At 52.3% G+C, this 19750-nt stretch overlaps 1 protein-coding gene across 1 annotated transcript in view; it reads right to left on the bottom strand.

Moving 5' to 3' along the window:
- Positions 1-19161, bottom strand: part of LOC132386157 (sorting nexin-11-like) — a gene marked incomplete at its 5' end in the record, with an annotated part of 81454 nt that extends 62293 nt beyond the window's left edge. The window contains 2 exons of the mRNA XM_059958448.1: positions 15640-15738; positions 18944-19161. Coding sequence (XP_059814431.1) covers positions 15640-15738; positions 18944-19161 — 317 coding nt within the window. The remainder of the gene's footprint in view (positions 1-15639; positions 15739-18943) is intronic.
- Positions 19162-19750: the final 589 nt, after the last annotated feature.

Genomic DNA, 19750 nt, shown 5'->3' with positions numbered 1-19750 from the left:
GACAGGTGGCAGAGGAGGAGTGCCAGGGGTCAGGGGGGTGAGGTACAGCCACACCCAGCTCTGAGACACTAGGCAAGGTCATCTGATTCCAAACAGCTGGTTTACTGATCATTATAGAACGTCTCTCCCTCCCCTCTCCCTTCCAATTTCCCAACCGTAATTCCCCCTTTTCTCTGCCCCCTTCCCACTCCCAGCCCATAATAGAGACCCAGATCAGAATCAGGTTTATCATAACTCACAAATGTCATGAAATTTCTTCATTTTTTGCAGCCGTGAGGTACATAAAATAACCACAGTACAGTGTGCGAAAGTCCTAGGCACCCTCGCTACATACAGTTACCAAAGACTTTTGCACAGTACTGTATTTCAGTAAGTTTGTTGGTTTGCAACAGCAAAATAGTGCAATTCATTAAAAAATATATTATAAACTACAATTAGAAGTAACTCTGCCAGGCAGCAAAAGCCGGAGAGGTGTGCATGTGGACCAGCAACCCCATCCTGTAAAAACACAGAGCTACAGAAACGCCCACAGAATCTCCAAAGGCCTCATCTGAGAGGAGGGGGAGGCACAAGAAGACAGAGCAAAATATTAAGATGGTGTTCACGGGGGCCATTGCGATTCTGATGGCAGAGGGGAAGAAGCTGTTCCTCAATCGTTGAGTGTGTGTCTTCAGGCTCCTGTACCTCCTCCCTGATGGCAGAGGGGAAGAAGCTGTTCCTGAATCGTTGAGTGTGTGTCTTCAGGTTCCTGTACCTCCTCCCTGAGAGCAGAGGGGAAGAAGCTGTTCCTGAATCGTTGAGTGTGTGCCTTCAGGCTCCTGTACCTCCTCCCTGATGGCAGAAGGGAAGAAGCAGTTCCTGAATAACTGAGTGTGTGTCTTCAGGCTCCTGTACCTCCTCCCTGATGGCAGAGAGGAAGAAGCTGTTCCTGAATCGTTGAGTGTGTGTCTTCAGGCTCCTGTACATCCTCTCCACATCCACTCTGTGTCCTCTGGTCCTAGACTCCCCCCCACTATAGGAAACATCCTCTCCACATCCACTCTATCTGTGTCCTCTGGTCCTAGACTCCCCCCACGATAGGAAACATCCTCTACACATCCACTCTATCTGTGTCCTCTGGTCCTAGACTGCCCCACTATAGGAAACATCCTCTCCACATCCACTCTATCTGTGTCCTCTGGTCCTAGACTCCCCCCACGATAGGAAATATCCTCTCCACATCCACTCTATCTGTGTCCTCTGGCCCTAGACTCCCCCCCACTATAGGAAATATCCTCTCCACATCCACTCTATCTGTGTCCTCTGTTCCTAGACTCCCCACTATAGGAAACATCCTCTCCACATCCACTCTATCTGTGTCCTCTGGTCCTAGACTCCCCCACTATAGGAAACATCCTCTCCTCATCCACTCTATCTGTGTCCTCTAGTCCTAGACTCCCCCACTACAGGAAACATCCTCTCCACATCCAGTCTATCTGTGTCCTCTGGTCCTAGACTCCCCCACTATAGGAAACATCCTCTCCACATCCAGTCTATCTGTGTCCTCTGGTCCTAGACTCCCCCACTATAGGAAACATCCTCTCCACATCCACTCTATCTGTGGTCCTAGACTCCCCCACTATAGGAAACATCCTCTCCTCATCCACTCTATCTGTGTCCTCTGGTCCTAGACTCCCCCACTATAGGAAACATCCTCTCCACATCCACTCTATCTGTGTCCTCTGGTCCTAGACTCCCCCACTATAGGAAACATCCTCTCCTCATCCACTCTATCTGTGTCCTCTGGTCCTAGACTCCCCCACTATAGGAAACATCCTCTCCCTGTCCACCCCACCTGAGACTTTGAATATCTGATAGGTCTGAGTGGGATCCCAAAACCCGCCCCCATCACTGTTCTCAGCTCCAGCGATGACAGGCCCAGAGCCATTGTGCCCCTGATAGGTTAATCATTACGTTCACCGGGACAGTCTGCTCAGATGTGAGCTCTGACTAAGATGGGGCAGAATCTCTCTGGCCCTCAGACTGAACAGGCTTTCCTTTCTGTTTTGACCTTCAGGTGAGAAGAGCTGCAGGAAGGATCCACCTCTGTGCTCCGCAGTCCCGGCCGGGTACACTGACAAGTCCGAGCAAGCCGCCACCATCGCCCTCCTGCGCAACGCCTACTTCGCGGCCAAGGAGATGATCCCCAGCTCCTCGGCGGGGGCCCTGAACGAGCTCTGCCTGCTCCAGGGCCTGGGGGACCCGGCCGGCCAGCTGAGCGCCCACCAGCGCTGCCGGCCGATCGAGGAGTTTCAGCGGGCCATCGCCGACGCGCTGGAGCAGGGAATCCTGGAGCGGGCGCGCGCGCTGAACTGCTTCGGCGTCCTGATCGACCTGCCCCGGGACCGCCGTGCGTTCCTGTATCTCCGGGTACTCGAGCGGGCCGGGGCAGCCCGTGAGCCCCGGACCTACCTGCTGTCGGTGGAGGAGCTGCGGGGGGAGGCCACGGCGCGGGAGGTCGCGGCCGTGCTGATCCGGGTGCTGGCCCAGAAGGGCCTGGACTCCAGGCGGATGTGCGGGCTGGCGCTCGACGGGACGGCCGTCTCGGCCGAGTGCCGGGAGGGCGTGGAGGCCGAGCTGAGGGCCCGGGTCCCCGGCCTGCTCTGTGTCCGCTGCCTGGCCCACAGGCTGACCCTCAGCTGGGCTTCAGCGGCCGACACAATCCCCTACCTGGTGAAATACCGGGAGATCCTCCGCTCCATCTACACGCACCTGGCCGAGCTGCCCCGCAGCCGGGACGGGCCGGAGGCTGTGGGGGAGGTCCTCGCCCACCGGGAGGAGCCGGGTGGGGACGGTTCCCCCTCCGAGTGGCTGGCAGCAAGGGCTCCAGTGGACGCCGTCCTCCGCGACTTCGGCAGGCTCGTCTGTCTGCTCCGCGACGGGGGCTCGGCCCGGGGCGCCTGGCTGGCGAAGGCCCTGTGCAGCTACAAGTTCCTGCACTGCAGCCACCTCCTGGCGGACGTCCTGCACCAGCTGTCCATCCTGGGCAGGAGCTGCCAGAGGCCGGACCCCGACTTCTCCATCGTCCACCCGCTGCTGAGGTCGACGGTGACCACCATCAGCAAGCCCAGCGCCGGGGAGGCGCTGAAGCACTTCCTGGCCGCCCTCCCGCCCCACGGCCCCTTCACCTTCCAGGGGCAGGCGATCAGAGACGGCCCCCGGCAGCGGCGGGAGGCGGAGGGCATCTGCACCGCCTTCCTGGAGAACCTCACCCGGGACCTGAGGGCCAGGTTCTCGGAGGCCCGGGACGCCGACGTGGTGACGTCCATGACGGCCGTCTTCGACCCCGCGCACCCGCCGGACTCCAAGACCCGGCACGTCCACACCCTGACCGGCTACCTGTCAGGCCTGGGCGGCCGGGGCGAGGGGGAGCACTTCGAGATGAGCTGCCGGCAGGAGCTGGTCGGCTTCCTGGACTTCGTGGAGTCCCGGCCGGGCGTCCGCCCCCTCGGCAGCGTCCGCAACGTCTGCCGGCTGGCCCTCGGCCAGAGGCTCACCTTTCCGGTGGCGGGCTCGCTGGCCGAGCGCTTCCTCAGCCTGCCCACCCCCACCGACCAGCTGGGGGCCCTGCTCGGCAGGGAGCAGGCGCTGCGGAACAGGCTGGGCCGCTCGCTGACCACCGAGCGGCTCGGGGACCTGCTCAGGATCGTGGCACACGGGCCGCCCATCAGGGAGTTCAACTTCAAGGCCGCCTTCCAGCAGCTGAAACTCCAGGAGAAGTGACTTCTCAACCGGGCACGGGGCCTCACTGGCAGCCACTGATTACAGGCCAAGGAGGCGGCCCCTCGCCAAGTCCTAGGGCTCTGCTTCTCTGCGTACACTGGTAACCAAAATGCTCAGAGATCCTAGGTAAAGTACTTGTGGTCCGACCAAAAAAGTCTCCCTCGCTCTGTCTATTTCAAATGAGTCGACACTGTTAAAAAAGATGAAGAGACTACGTTTACTTGTCACAGGTACAGGTAAGGCGCGGTGTGTCGTCTGTGTCGACGGGCAACCCAGTCCGACGTGGTCTACCCCCAGCGTGCACGCCCGCAACTTACGAACCCTGACCCGCACGGCTTTGGAAGGTGGAAGGAAACCGGAGAGCGTGCGAGTTCCGCACGGACAGCGGCAGGAGTTGTAACCCGCTCGCCCAGCTAACTGTTAGCGGCGCGGGTCACCGAAGTTTCCACACTCTCCCTCCGTGAACCGCATGGGTCTCCTCCCATGGTCCAAAGACGCGCCGGCTCAGCGCTGTCACCTGTCCTGCGATTAGGCGGGGGCTTAGGTCGCTGGGTTGCTGAGCAGGTCTGCGCTGTATCTCTGAGATAAATTTCAAAAACAGGGAAAAGCACTTGTGAGCTCATTGCAGGCCCGAGAGAACCTGCGGACGCTGGAAGCCCAGACAAAATGCCGGAGGAGCTCAGCGGGCCGGGCAGCGCGTGTGGAGGAGAGTAAACAGTCGATGTCTTGGGCCAAAACCAACGTCCCGCCAAAGGGTCCCAGCCCGAAGCGTCGTCTGCTCGCTCTTCTCCACAGATACAGCCTGGCGTGCCGAGTTCCTCCAGTATTTCCTGCCTGTGGCCCAGCGACCCCATCAACAGCTTTCCCCTCGCTGATTGTATTTCCAGCGTGCCTGACTTTGAAGATGAGCTTTTATTTGTCACGGATGCAACCAGTGAAAAGCATCATTCAATCAACAGCCAGCACAGCCCGAGGACGTTCCGAGGCGGCTACGCGAGCTTCGCTGATGTGGCCAGCCCACAACTTACAGACCCGCCGGCAACGGACGCCCGTCACGGGGGAGAACGTACAAACTCCTTACAAACAGCAGCTGGAACCAAACCCCGATCTCTGGCACCGTAAACACTAACCACCAGACTGCAGAGTCGCCCCTGGACTGGACACGGCTCCTCAATGACGGGTGCACGCTCCGGTTACCAAAATGGATACACGGTCTGGGTAAAAGTACTTGCGATCTGACCAAAAACTCTCTCTCTTGCTCTTTTTTTCATTTCAAACAACTTGACGATATCGATGATCAGCTGTCTGGACTCAGAGGGTCAGAGTAAATATTTTTTTTAAATCGAAGTACGTACACGTCACCATTGACAACCCTGAGATTCATTTTCTTGCAGGCATACTCAAGAAATCCACAATACAGTAATAACTATAACACAATCAACAAGAGACCCCATCAATTTGGATGTTCAACCAGAGTGCAGAAGGCAACAAGCTGAGCAAATACAATAAGAAATAATATTAAATAAATAAGCAATAAATATTGAGAACATGAGGTGAAGAGTCCTTGAAAGTGAGTCTATTGGCTGTGGGGACATTTCAGTGATGGGGCAGGTGAAGTTGAGTGAGGTCACACACACACAAAATGAGGGAGGGGCTCAGCAAGGCCGCCTGCCGAAGGGGTTCGGCCCGAAACGTCGACTGTACTCTTTCTCCACGCTGCCTGGCCTGCTGAGTTCTTCCAGCATTTTGTGTGTGCTGCTCTGGATTTCCAGCATCTGCAGATTTTCTCTTGAGTGGAGTTATCCCCTTTGGTTCAAGAGCCTGATGGTTGAGGAGTATAACTGTTCCTGAACCTGGTGGTGTGGGACCTGAGGCTCCTGTACCTCCTTCCTGATGGTTGAGGGGTAATAACTGTTCCTGAGCCTGGTGGTGTGGGACCTGAGGCTCCCGTACCTCCTTCCTGATGGTTGAGGGGTAATAACTGTTCCTGAGCCTGGTGGTGTGGGTCCTGAGGCTCCTGTACCTCCTTCCTGACAGTTGAGGGGTAATAACTGTTCCTGAACCTGGTGGTGTGGGACCTGAGGCTCCTGTACCTTCTTCCAGATGGTTGAGGGGTAATAACTGTTCCTGAACCTGGTGGTGTGGGACCTGAGGCTCCCGTACCTCCTTCCTGATGGTTGAGGGGTAACGACTGTTCCTGAACCTGGTGGTATGGGACCTGAGGCTCCTGTACCTCCTTCCTGACGGTTGAGGGGTAATAACTGTTCCTGAACCTGGTGGTGTGAGTCTTTGACAAGGTGCCACACATGAGGCTGCTTACCAAGTTAGAAGCCCATGGTATTACAGGAAAGTTACTAACATGGCGAGAGCATTGACTGCTTGGTAGAAAGCAGTGAGTGGGAATAAAAGGATCCTTTCCTGGTTAGCTGACAGTGACTAGAGGTGTTCCACAGGGGTCGGTGTTGGGACCACTTCTTTTTATGCTGTATACAAATGATTTAGATGATGGAATAGATGACTTTGTAGCCAAGTTTGCAGATGATATGAAAACTGGTAGAGGGGCAGGTAGCGTTCAGGAAACAGGTAGGCTGCAGATGGACTTAGTTTAGGAGAATGGGTAAGAAAGTGGCAAATGAAATACAATGTTGGAAAATACACTGTCATGCAATTTGGTAATAGAAGTAAATGTGCGGACTAATTTCTAAACAGGGACAAAATCCAAAAATCTGAGATGCAGAGGGACTTGGGAGTCCTTGTGCAGAACACCCTGAAGGCTAACTCGCAGGTAGAGTCAGTGGTGAGGAAGGCGAATGCCATGTTAGCATTCATTTCAAAAGGTCACAATACAGGAGGAGGGATGTGATGCTGAGGCTCTATAAGGCATTGGTGAGGCCTCACCTCGAGTATTGTGAACAGTTTTGAGCTCCTCATCTAAGACAAGATGTTCAGGCACTAGAGAGGGTCCAGAGAAGGATCACAAGGATGATTCCGGGAATGAAAGGGTTACTATAGGAGGAGCGTCTGATGACTCTGGGTCTGTACTCTCTGGAATTCAGAAGGATGAGGGGGAATCTCACTGAAACCCTTTTCAACTTTGACAGAGTAGACATGGAAAGGATGTTTCCCGTGATGGGGGAATCTAGGACAAGAGGGCACAGCCTCAGGGTAGAGGGGTGCCCTTTCAAAACAGAGATGTGGAAAAATTTCTTTAGCCAGAGGGTGATGAATTTGTGGAATCTGTTGCCGCGTGGAGGCCAGGTCGTTGGGGGTGTATTTAAGGCAGAGATTGATCGATTCTTGACTGGACACGGCAGGGAGTGGGGCTGAGGAGGGGGGGAACAGGATTAGCCACAACCGAATGGCAGATTAGACTCGATGGGTTGGATGACCTAATTCTGCGGCCTTATAGAGTCCTGAGGCTGCTGTCGCTTCTTGCAGGAGCAAGGAGAGAGCAGCGCCTGTGGGTGGGGAAGGATCTGCCGACAACTCGGGTGGAAACCTTGTGTCAAGGCCGCAGTTTGTTCCAGGTCTGCCACCTCAGGCGCTCCAGGTTCCAGCACCCAAATCCGCTTGAGTTAGAGCCACCACTGACAATCAGTTTATCAATCATTATTACATAGTCATTGAAAACTACAGGGCGGAAACAGGCCCTTCAGCCCACCTAGACCATCCCGTCTACCTACTCCCATCGACCATATCCCTCCCCATCCAAACTTCTCTAAAATGTTGAAACTTGCTCGATTCACACTCTCACCACCCTCCAAGTGTAGAAGTGTCCCCTCACGGCCTCTTAAGCATTTCACCTTTCACCCTTAACCCACGACCTCTGGTCGTAGTCTCGCCCAACCTCAGTGGAAAAAGCCTGCTTGCATTTACCCCATCTATACCCCTCATAATTCTGTATACCTCTATCAAATCTCCCCTCAATCTTCTATGTTCTAGAGAATAAAGTCCGAACCTATTCAATCTTCTCTTATAACTCAGGACCTCCAGACACAACAACATGCATGTAAATTTTCTCAGTACTTGTTCAATCTTTCTTACTTCTTTCCTGTAGAAAATATTCATTTATCATAAACACAAGGGAATCTGCAGATGCTGGAAATCCAGAACAACAAAATGCTGCAGGAACTCAGCAGGTCAAGCAGCATCTAGGGAAATAAATGACCGGTCGACATTTCGGGCCGAGACCCTTCATCAGGACTGGAAAGGAAGGGGGTAGAGGCCAGAATAGAAAGGTGGGGGGGGGGAGGGGAAGGAGGAGGGCTGGAGGGCAATAGGTGAAGCCAGGTGGGTGGGAAAGGTAAAAGCCTGGAGAGGAAGGAATCTGATAGGAGAGGAGAGTGGACTGTAGGATAAAGGGAAAGAGAGGACCCAGAGGCAGGTGAGAAGAGTGGGGAATAGAAGAGGGGAGGGGAGAAATTTATATTCATGCCATCAGGTTGGAGACTACCCAGACGGAATACAGTCGGCCCTCCTTATCGCGAGGGATTGGTTCCAGGACCCCTTGCGGATACCGAAAAACGCGGATGCTCAAGTCCCTTGTTTAACTTGTCTTAGGGTGGTGGATTTTAGGACCCAGCGGAACCCCAGACCTCATTTAACCTGTCTCAGTGCGGTGGTCTTTAAGACCCAGCGGAGTTCTGAATCTGCAGTGTTTCTGTTCACAAAAATAATCACGGCTGAAAATAAAGTGGAAATAATAAAGCGATCGGGAAGAGGTGAAACGCCATCGGTCATTGGAAAAGAGTTAGTCGGTCAACAATCAGAACAATTTTAAAGGATAAAGTGAGAAAGGCCCTGCCTCGATGAAAGCTACAATTATTACTAAGCAACGCAGTGGTTTAATTATTGAAATACATACGTTTCTTAAGTGTTTTATATGCATAGAAAGGTAAAATATGTACTATATACTAAGACAAACGTTTGACTGACACTAAATAATACCGGATGTACCTGTTCCGAATTACTTAGTAAGAGAACTTCATGTTTTTTTTCCATCCTGATCCACGATAACCTACGCACATCCTCCCGTATACTTTAAATCATCTCTAGATTACTTATAATACCTAATACAATGTCAATGCTGTGTAAATCGTTGTTTTACTGCATTGTTTAGGGAATAATGACAAGAAAAAAAGTCTGTACATGCTCGAACGACGAGCGCTGGAAGAGCACTTCCGGGTTTTCGCGATTCGCGGCTGGTTGAATCCGCGCATGCGGAACTCGCGGATAAGGAGGGCCGACTGTATAAGGAGTTGCTCCTCCACCCTGAGGGTGGCCTCATCTTGGCACAAGATGTGAGGCAGACACAGTGGGCTGAAAGGTCTAATTCTGCTCCTATGTCTTATGGGCTTATGCATCACCCCTCCTCCTGTTTCCAAACACTAAAGACGGGACTCAGACGCAAGCATCCAGGGGGACAGTTGATTAGCAATCTAAAACATTCTGGTTTGGTTTTGACTAGTTTCACTAGTTAATTTTTTTTTAAATATAAATATATCAGGAACATATTGGAAGCCTGTTTCCCTGTAAAGACAGCGCACTAGAAATCGAAACACTCCAATACACAAACAAGAACTTCTACAGATGCCCAGTAGGGGGTATCCTGACCAGCTGCATCACTGCCCGGTTCAGAAGCTTCACCACAGCAGGCAGGAAGGCTCGCCAATGGGGAGTTAAAACTGTCCAGGACATCACCAGCACCAGCCTACCCACCGTCACGGACATACTCTCAGTTTGTCGAAGTTTTAGGCTTATTTTTTTTTAATTATCGTGTTTTTTATCTTGTTGCGTTTTACTTTGTGCTATTGGATCCAGAGTAACAGCTCTCCTTTACACTTGTGACCTGCAATTGACATTAATCTTAGAAATGACAGAAACGGTCGGGAGCGACATTAAACTGTTTTGCTACTTCAACAAGTTAGAAACTACGAAGATTTTAAAGGCATCGACGATCACCTGGAACTTCGCATCGAAAATGAAGATCTGGCAGAGGCAACCGTTCAAAGCATTGCATCAAGGCAGCGCGTTAGCTGTACTGGGTGTCTGCAAAAGAACACGGCAGCCTATACTGGATTAAATCCTCCATTGATAACTATTAGGAGCTAATATACAGCTTTATAGCACTGTTACAGTAATGATAGTCCTCCGATTTGTTCTGTAATTCATAATTTGTTGTTCAGTTTGTGATTCTTTATATACGTTTTTAACTCTTTCCGAGAAACTTTGGGGCAAAGTTAATTAGGCTAAAATATAGTGGACCCGGTGTGTCCTGATTAACTGAATTGAAGTAGGCAGAACACAAACTATCTGTTTATCCTGCTCAACAGATGGGTCATATAGAACGTAGAACATGCACGTCACATGCACAACAAGCGTACCAAATTACAAAGTTTATACGTCACCATGTACGGTACTACATACCGTTACAGAATTTCGTCTTTCTTTCTGCGCTGCATTTGTGCCAGCTCTAACAAAGCTCTCCTCGCGTCCCCGAACGCGTCTGTCGCCCCTTCCCGTTGGCGAATACATATGCAAATACGAACCCGGACAGAAGACACGGCGGACTTCAGGAGGGATTTCCGCTTGCGCCAGCGGACGCGCTGGACGCCAGGGTAGGGCACCGAGGAGTGCGGCAGAACAGAGGGATCTGGGAGTACGGGTCCACGGTTGCCTGAAAGTGGGCGGTAAAGAGGAGCGCTTTGGCCTGAGCACTGAGCACAGGAGTGGCGATGCCGTGGCGAAGTTATGCAAGATGCAGGTGAGGCCTAATTTGGAGTATTGCCAGCAGCTACCTGCAGGGAAGATGTCAATAAGATTGAAAGTAGGCAGAGAAAATTTACAGGGATGCTGGCGGGACTTGAGGGCCGAAGTTACAGGTGAGAACGTTGTTCCCGAGAGCACAGGGGAATCAGGGATGATTTGATGGGAGGCGTACATCTCACTGAACAGTTGATGGACACGCGGATGAAGGTCTACGCGGGCGGGAAGGGACGGTTTGAGGGGCGGAACAACAGGGCAGAGATATGTCTCTACCAGAGGAGGCGAGAGGTGCTCCTTCCCTCTGCAAGCTTGCCGGTCACCCTCGGGCAAGGTGTAGCTCCTGATTAAACCCCCCCCCCCCCCCAACCCAACCAGGATCATGGGAAGCCGTGGTGACCTGTCAACAGAAGTGGAGCATGCCAGATAAATTTCAACATTGAAGGGAAGTTTGTATTAAGCACATGGGTGGGAGGCGTATGGGGGAGGGCTGTTATGGTCCAAGAGCGGGTCAATGGGTCTAGGCAGATTAGTGGTCCTGGCACAGACTAGATGGGCTGAAGGGCCTCCCTCTGTGCTCTCTCAAAGACCTAAACGGAGCCCCTCGAAGCTTTTTGCAAGTGTGATTATTTTCAAGGCTCCCTGCATTCTTTATTGCTCCTGTTGAGAGGTCAGCACTTTAACCCGAATGGAGGGAAGTACAGGGGAGAGTCTTCCAAGGTGGGGACCACCATCTTACAGAGGGGTTCGGAGGTCTGCCTACCTCGCTGACCCGGAGAGTTACGCTGGCTGGAGCCGGGGCCCTGAGCTCTGGCTCTCGGTCGGGTCACGCAGTGCCAAACAGGGTCAAAGGGTAGAGGTCAGACAGAGTGATCGGCCAGTCCTCCAGGTTCAGGGGAGCCAACGACAAAACTGTTACGGAAACAGCAATGAGGAATCCTTCTACACCTGAGTGAGATGGGATTCCCGAGTCTCCACCCGGGACGTGCGTGACCGACAGTAGTGAAAACGGAGAGGAAGCTACCGACATGATGAAGGAAGCCCTGAACGCGCTCGGAGATGGAGGACCGTCATCGCTGCCCGAAAGGCCAGAGGTGTAACAGGCAGTAAAAAGGGGGGGGGGTTTGGTGAAACGCCTGAGGACGTTTCTCTACACAGAGAGTGGTGGGAGTGTGGAATGTGCTGCTGGGGTAATGGTAGAGACAGAAACATTAGCCACCTGGATGGAGGAGTGAGTGAGTGAGTGAGAGTGTGAGTGAGAGAGAGAGAGAGTGAGAGAGAGAGACTGTGTGTGTGTGTGTGTGTGTGTGTGTGAGTGTGTGTGTGTGTGTGTGTGTGAGTGTGTGTGTGAGTGTGTGTGTCTGTGTGTGTGAGTGTGTGTGTCTGTGTGTGAGTGTGTGTGTCTGTGTGTGAGTGTGTGTGTGTGTGTGTGTCTGTGTGTGTGTGAGTGTGTGTGTGTCTGTGTGTGTGTCTGTGTGTGAGTGTGAGTGTGTGTGTGTGAGTGTGAGTGTGTGTGTGTCTGTGTGTGTGTGTGAGTGTGTGTGTGTGTGAGTGTGTGTGTGTGTGTGTGTGAGTGTGTGAGTGTGTGTGTGAGTGTGTGTGTGAGTGTGTGAGTGTGAGTGTGTGTGTGTCTGTGTGTGTGTGTGTGTCTGTGTGTGTGTAAGTGTGTGTGTGTGAGTGTGTGTGTCTGTGTCTGTGTGTGAGTGTGTCTGTGTGTGTGTGAGTGAGTGAGTGTGTCTGTGTGTGTCTGTGTGTGTGAGTGAGTGAGTGAGTGAGTGTGTGTGTGTGTGTCTGTGTGAGTGTGAGTGTGTGTGTGTGAGTGTGTGTGAGTTAGAGTTAAATTGATCGTACAGCAGGCGCAAACATGGTGGGACTCTACAGTTCTATACCATTCTGAAATTCTACATTCTATGCGCTTAAAACAGAAAAAAAAACAGTCGGCAGCGGCGGGTTCTCCAGGATCCCCTGCCTTTCTGGTTTCCCGCTCCCCGTTCAAACCTTCTCTTCGACGGGAGTCCAGTGACTCTTACAGCAACACAACTCTCCGTCTCCAACCTTTCGACCCTTATCCCACATCCACCCACCACCATGTTTAATATCACTGGCATCTGCTCCGAAATTTGTTATTCTGTAGCAGCAGTACATTGCAGTACATAATAATAGAAACCTTAAATGACAGTAAATATATATGCACAAGTTAAATTAAATAATTATTGCAAAAAGAGAAGTAGTGAGGGAGAGTTCATGGGTTCAATGCTCATTGAGAAATCAGATGGCAGAGAGGAAGAAGCTGTTCCTGAATCACTGAGTGTGTGTCTTCAGGCTCCTGTACCTCCTCCCTGATGGCAGAGGGGAAGAAGCTGTTCCTGAATCGTTGAGTGTGTGTCTTCAGGCTCCTGTACCTCCTCCCTGATGGCAGAGGGGAAGAAGCTGTTCCTGAATCGCTGAGTGTGTGTCTTCAGGCTCCTGTACCCCCTCCCTGATGGCAGAGGGGAAGAAGCTGTTCCTGAATCACTGAGTGTGTGTCTTCAGGCTCCTGTACCCCCTCCCTGATGGCAGAGGGGAAGAAGCTGTTCCTGAATAGTCGAGTGTGTGTCTTCAGGCTCCTGTACCCCCTCCCTGATGGCAGAGGGGAAGGAGCTGTTCCTGAATCGTTGAGTGTGTTTCTTCAGGCTCCTGTACCTCCTCCCTGATGACAGAGGGGAAGAAGCTGTTCCTGAATCGCTGAGTGTGTGTCTTCAGGCTCCTGTACCTCCTCCCTGATGACAGAGGGGAAGAAACTGTTCCTGCATCACTGAGAGTGTGTCTTCAGGCTCCTGTACCTCCTCCCCGATGGCAGAAGGGAAGAAGCTGTTCCTGAATCGTTGAATCTGTGTCTTCAGGCTCCTGTACCCCCTCCCTGATGGTAGCAATGAGAAGAGGACACGTCCACCTCCTTATTCCGACATCTTCCCCCCTTCCTTTGCAGTCTTCACAGACACGCAGTCTCTTGATCCCTCTCCATGGATGCAGCCTGAGCTGCTGACTGCCTCCAGGAGTGAGTGAGTGAGTGTCTTTGTGTGTGTCTGTGTCTTTCTGTGTGTCTGTGTGTGTGTCTTTGTGTGTGTCTGTGTCTTTCTGTGTGTCTGTGTCTTTCTGTGTGTCTGTGTCTTTCTGTCTGTGTCTCTGTGTGTCTGTGTGTGTGTCTTTGTGTCTGTGTCTTTCTGTGTGTCTGTGTGTCTGTGTCTTTGCGTCTGTGTTTGTGTGTGTGTCTGTGTCTTTCTGTGTGTCTGTGTGTCTGTGTCTGTCTGTGTGTCTGTGTCTTTGCGTCTGTGTTTGTGTGTGTATCTGTGTCTTTCTGTGTGTCTGTGTGTCTGTGTCTTTGCGTCTGTGTTTGTGTGTGTGTCTGTGTCTTTCTGTGTGTCTGTGTGTCTGTGTCTGTCTGTGTGTCTGTGTCTTTGCGTCTGTGTTTGTGTGTGTATCTGTGTCTTTCTGTGTGTCTGTATGTGTGTGTCTTTGTGTGTGTGTGTGTGCATGTGCGTGTGCGTGTGCGTGTGTGTGTGTGTGTCTGTGTGTGTGTGTGTCTGTGTGTGTGAGTGTGTGTGCGTCTGTGTCTGTGTGTGTCTGTGTGTGCCTTTGTGTGCGTCTGTGTCTGTGTGTGTCTGTGTGTGTCTGTGTGTGTCTGTGTGTGTCACTCTGCATTTCCAGCATTGGCAGAATCTCTCCTGTCTGTGTCCGTATCAATGCAACCTCTCGCATATTCCCAGCTCAGCCACTAGAGGGCACTTGAATAATGGCCAGAAGTGGCAGCCATACCAGACCTGCTGGAGGGTCTCGGCCCAAATCATTGACTGTTTACTCTTTCCCTGGCATGCTGAGCTCCTCCACCATTTGGTGTGCACCGCTTTGATTTCCAGCATCTGCAGACGCACTCGTTTGCCACTCGTCCCAATTCGTCGTTGAAGAGCTGCCAGTCGTTTGCTCTTCTCGTTACAACCATCAGGGAAAGGATGTGCAGGCATTGGAAATGGTTGGGGGGGGGGGGGGTCATCAGAAATAACTCCGGGAATGAAAGGGTTAACGTATGTGGAGCATTTGGTGGCACTGAGCCTGTACTCACTGGAGTTTGGACGAATAGGGAGAAAGAGTCTAGGACCAGAAGACAGAGATAGAGCGGATGTGGAGCGGATGTTTCCTATAGTGGGGGAGTCTATGACCAGAGGACACAGACAGAGTGGATGTGGAGCGGATGTTTCCTATAGTGGGGGAGTCTAGGACCAGAGGACACAGATAGAGTGGGTGTGGAGAGGATGTTTCCTATAGTGAGGGAGTCTAGGACCAGAGGACACAGATAGAGTGGATGTGGAGAGGATGTTTCCTATAGTGGGGGAGTCTAGGACCAGAGGACACAAATAGAGAGTGGATGTGGAGAGGATGTTTCCTGTTGTGGGGGAGTCTAGGACCAGAGGACACAGATAGAGTGGGTGTGGAGAGGATGTTTCCTATAGTGAGGGAGTCTAGGACCAGAGGACACAGATAGAGTGGATGTGGAGAGGATGTTTCCTATAGTGAGGGAGTCTAGGACCAGAGGACACAGATAGAGTGGATGTGGAGAGGATGTTTCCTATAGTGGGGGAGTCTAGGACCAGAGGACACAGATAGAGTGGATGTGGAGAGGATGTTTCCTATAGTGGGGGAGTCTAGGATCAGAGGACACAGATAGAGTGAATGTGGAGAGGATGTTTCCTATAGTGGGGGAGTCTAGGACCAGAGGGCACAGCTTAAGAATAGAGGAGCCTCCAGAACAGAGATGAGGATAAGTATTTTTTACACCAGAGGTGGTGAATCTGTGTAATTCATTGCCACAGACAGCCATGGAGGGCTCTCAGTTAGTCAGGGCGTCAAAGGTTACATGAAGAGAGCAGGGGAACAGAAGTTGAGGAGGAGAATAAATCAACCACGATGGAATAGAAGCCAGGGTCAATGGGCTGAATGGCCTAATTCAGCACCTGGTTCTCACAGAAGGCACAAAAGCTTGTATGAGAAGCTGGCGGGTGGTATCCCGGCGACGGATCCGAACCCCACCGCGTCCCAGGAGCGCAGCCGCGCAGGCGAGCACACTTGGGCAGCGCTTACCTCTGCAGGAACTGCTGCAGACCCTGCCGCCTCCTCTCTATGCTTTCAGCGTCACCGACCTGCAGGAACGGCCTCTTCCCCGGCAGCTCCGGGAGAGATCTAGAAACACAGAAGCAAAGGGAAAATTCAGCGCGCACCGGAGGAGAATGCAATGATGAGACGTGGAGCATTCAGCCCATCAGCTCTGCTGTTCCATCATGGCTGATTTATCATCCCTCTCAACCCCTTCCTTCTGCTTTCTCCCTGTAACCTTTAACAACCTGACTAATCAGGAACCTATCAACCTCCACTTTAAATGCACCCAGTTCATGTTTCGTTGTAGGCATGACAAACAAAGCTAATCTTTAATCTTTGTCAGAGTTTCTGTGAGACGGATCAAAAGCCTCCCCAGTCCTACACACCAATCCTGGATTTTTGTTGGAGAATCGGGTTGGGGGGATGAAAGGGTTAACATGAGGAGCGTTTGATGGTTCTCAATCTGGAGTTTAGAAGGATAAGGGGGAGAGGAACCTATTGGATATATAGCAGGATGTCCATTGGTGGGAGAGTCTAGGACCAGAGGACACAGATAGAGTGGATGTGGAGAGGATGGTTCCTATAGTGGGGGAGTCCAGGACCAGAGGACACAGATAGAGTGGATGTGGAGAGGGTGTTTCCTATAGTGGGGGAGTCTAGGACCAGAGGACACAGATAGAGTGGATGTGGAGAGGATGTTTCCTATAGTGGGGGAGTCTAGGACCAGAGGACACAGATAGAGTGGATGTGGAGAGGATGTTTCCTATAGTGGGGGAGTCTAGGACCAGAGGACACAGATAGAGTGGATGTGGAGAGGATGTTTCCTATAGTGGGGGAGTCTAGGACCAGAGGCCACAGATAGAGTGGATGTGGAGAGGATGGATCCTATAGTGGGGGAGTCTAGGACCAGAGGACATAGATAGAGTGGATGTGGAGAGGGTTTTTCCTGTAATGGAGGAGTCTAGGACCAGAGGGCACAGCCTCAGAATAGAAGGACGTCCCTTTAGAACAGAGATGAAGAGGAATTTCTTTAGCCAGAGGGTGGTGAATCTGTGGAATTCATTGCCACAGATGGCTGTGGAGGCAAAGTCATCGGATATACTTAAAGCTGAGGTTGATAGATTCTTGATTAGTCCAGGCGTCAAAGGTTACGGGGAGAAGGCGAGAGAATGGGGTTGAGAGGGACAGGAAATCAGCCACGATTGACTGACAGATTGGCCAAATTGCCTAAATTCTGTACCTGTGTATTATGATCTGGTTCTTGCGATGGGTAACTGGGGAGAGGTGATTGGGGTCCAAGGGTCCGTGGGATTCCAGCACTGGGGCTGTGATCTGTGGCTGCCCCCGGCCTGGGCAAAGCCACGGGCTTAGGTCCGTCAGCACAAGAGATTTGGCAGATGCCGGATATCTAGAGCAACACACAGTGCTAGAGGGACTCAGCAGGTCAGGCAGCATCTGAGTGCCTCCGTTGGTCAGGGCCGAACATGGATGTTGCATCCCAGCTGTCCGGATACACAAGCCAGTGCAGTACGATACGGAGAGTGAGCTGTTGCCCGTGTAGCGGGCTCCCCCTCTCCACGCAGCTGATGAACCCAAAGGAACGGCAGAGACCGATACAGTCTGGCGCCAGGAGTTGCCGGTCAGCGTTGAACTCAACATAGTTTTGCCTCAGGGACTCCAGGTCTAGACTTTTCCCCTCGGGGTTCACTCCCGAAGCCTTCCCCCGTGAGCGGGTACAGACACAAGGCAGCGGGAGGTTTGAGATCGGAGTTTTCCTCCACCTAGACGAGTTGCCAATGAGCCCCATCTGCCCGAAGCAACTGGTTTTAAGGTGTCAGAGACCCACCTTTGCCCCTTCTCCAGTTGACGTTTCGGGTCGAGACCCTTCATCAGGGCTTCCGACGTCTGCCAATGTCCCCAGGCCCAGTGTGGAAACCCACACTGCCGAATTAAATTCGTGGCTCAGCCGGAGGCTCTGCTTTGCCCCCCGACACCCGAGCACGTCGGCCAAGCTGGCCACCCGTACGGTACTGACCGAAGGGAGGCAGTGCCTTGAATATGTGGTCTTCAGGTAGGCGGGCAAGCCGAGGAACCGCCTGCTGCCGCGACGGACTCAGCAAAGCCACTGACCCTGTCATTGAAGCCTGCACCCGAACCTCCTCCAGCTGGTCGGCTTCCCCAGAGGACGGCGGGCCGATCGATGCCTTTGGTCTGAGAGTCCGGGAGAAGGAATAGAGGTTGGTGGTTGGGTATCAGCGAGTCTAAGACTGGGGAGTGAGGAGTGGCCTATCTTGGATCGGAGGCTTGCGTGCATGTGTGCGTGGGTTGTGTAAGGGGCTTGAATTTCCATTGCACTATTTTGTCATTACTGTTGCTTTGCCCTCCTCCTTCTATTAAAAATATAACGCCCTGGGAAAGGGTTCACTGCTAATGTAGTGGCTTTGCTGTAGCAGCAGTGTGCTTGGGTCCTGACCGGAGATGACAGGGGTTTCGGAACGCGAGGCGTCCAGCGAGGGGAGGGCTCTTCGTTCTTCTGCGCCTGAGAGCGAGGGATCCGCGGGCTCTTTGTTCAGCGGAAGAGGAAGAGAGAAGGTGCCAGAACGGGGAAGTCGTAGATTGCAGGACGGAACGGGGTCCAGCGTCGGCAACAACCGGTGGGAAACCGACGGAGAACGAACGGATGAGAAAACCGTGAGCCCCAACTTCGCACAATAAACGTTCCATGAGAACGGGCCCTTTCTCTTTTTTTGTTTTCTTTACTAACCGTAGAGTCAAATTAAGAATTACAAAGCTCAGTCATTTAATTGCATATGGTGAACTGTTGGTTATTTTGTAGTACTGAGGAAACACATCACATAGCATCCACCCGAACAAGATTTCTCAAGTTTGGCCAAGTTAATCAGCTGGAGGCTGATTAACGCCGCTGGTCGAACCTGATGGTTACACATGAAATGCAGCACCGTGCATTGGCGCATATATATAGATGCTGCACACAGTACTGTAGTAATTATTTTCACTAAATTTTCACGATATTAAGCCTGAACTTGATTCAGTTCTGTTGAACATCGCGGGCATGCTATGTTGGCGCCGGAACGCGCGACGGCACTTGCGGGCTGCCCCTCAGCTCACCCTTGGCCGTGCCGGCCGCTGAAGTGAACGGCAGGCCTCCACCGCCCGTTTCGATGACGTGGAATGCGCAAACCCACCCCCCCCCCCCCCGGATCGGATCCCAATGCAAGCGCCCCAGAATCAAGTGTCGGACGGGAGTCGCGTTCCGTGCCATACTTACACGAGCCCGGCGTTCTTCTGCAGCCGGCGCCTCAGCCACTCGAACTCCCGATAGCGTCTCCGCACGCAGGAGGTCTTCACCGTGAATGCCTTGCTGTTTGTCTGAAAGAGTATGACAAAGGGACGGTCAGTTAATCGAGCTCCCGATAGCGTCTCCGCACACGGGAGGTCTTCACCGTGAATGCCTTGCTGTTTGTCTGAAAGAGTATGACAAAGGGACGGTCAGCCACTCGAACTCCCGATAGCGTCTCCGCACACGGGAGTATGTTCGTTGGTGGGGATCCTGTAACCCACTATAACATCACAGGCCATTCGTCCCATTACAGCTATGCTGTACTTTCAGAGATATCCAATCAGTCTCACTTACTGAACTTGCAAGTTACCAGAATAAAAAATTCCCCAGCAGCAATTTAGAACCTGGAACAGTACAGCACAGGAACAGAACCAATTAAATTATCAAATTACCAACTAAACTGATCCCTTCTGTCTACACGATGTCCATATCCTTCCATTTCCCTCACATTCACGTGCCTATCTAAACACCTCTTAAAAGTCCCTAATGTTCTGGCCTCTACCACCAGCCCAGGCAGTGCATTCCGGCACCCACCACTCTCTTGAGTAAAACAAAACTTGCCCCTGACATCTCCTTTGCACTCAACCTCCAATGCACGCCCTCTAGTATTAGACTCTTCAAACCTATTTCCCGCCCACTCTGTCTATGTCTCTCATAAGCTCGTCCGATCACAACCCCATCAGATCTTCTCCCCCCACCCCCCCAGTCCCTGCCACTCCAACTAATGCCACTCGC

The sequence above is a fragment of the Hypanus sabinus genome, unplaced genomic scaffold, assembly GCF_030144855.1.
Source record: "Hypanus sabinus isolate sHypSab1 unplaced genomic scaffold, sHypSab1.hap1 scaffold_1038, whole genome shotgun sequence".
In the NCBI taxonomy this organism is placed as follows: domain Eukaryota; kingdom Metazoa; phylum Chordata; class Chondrichthyes; order Myliobatiformes; family Dasyatidae; genus Hypanus; species Hypanus sabinus.
Note: the sequence above shows the minus strand (reverse complement) of the source record. Positions and strands in the feature narration are given on the sequence as shown.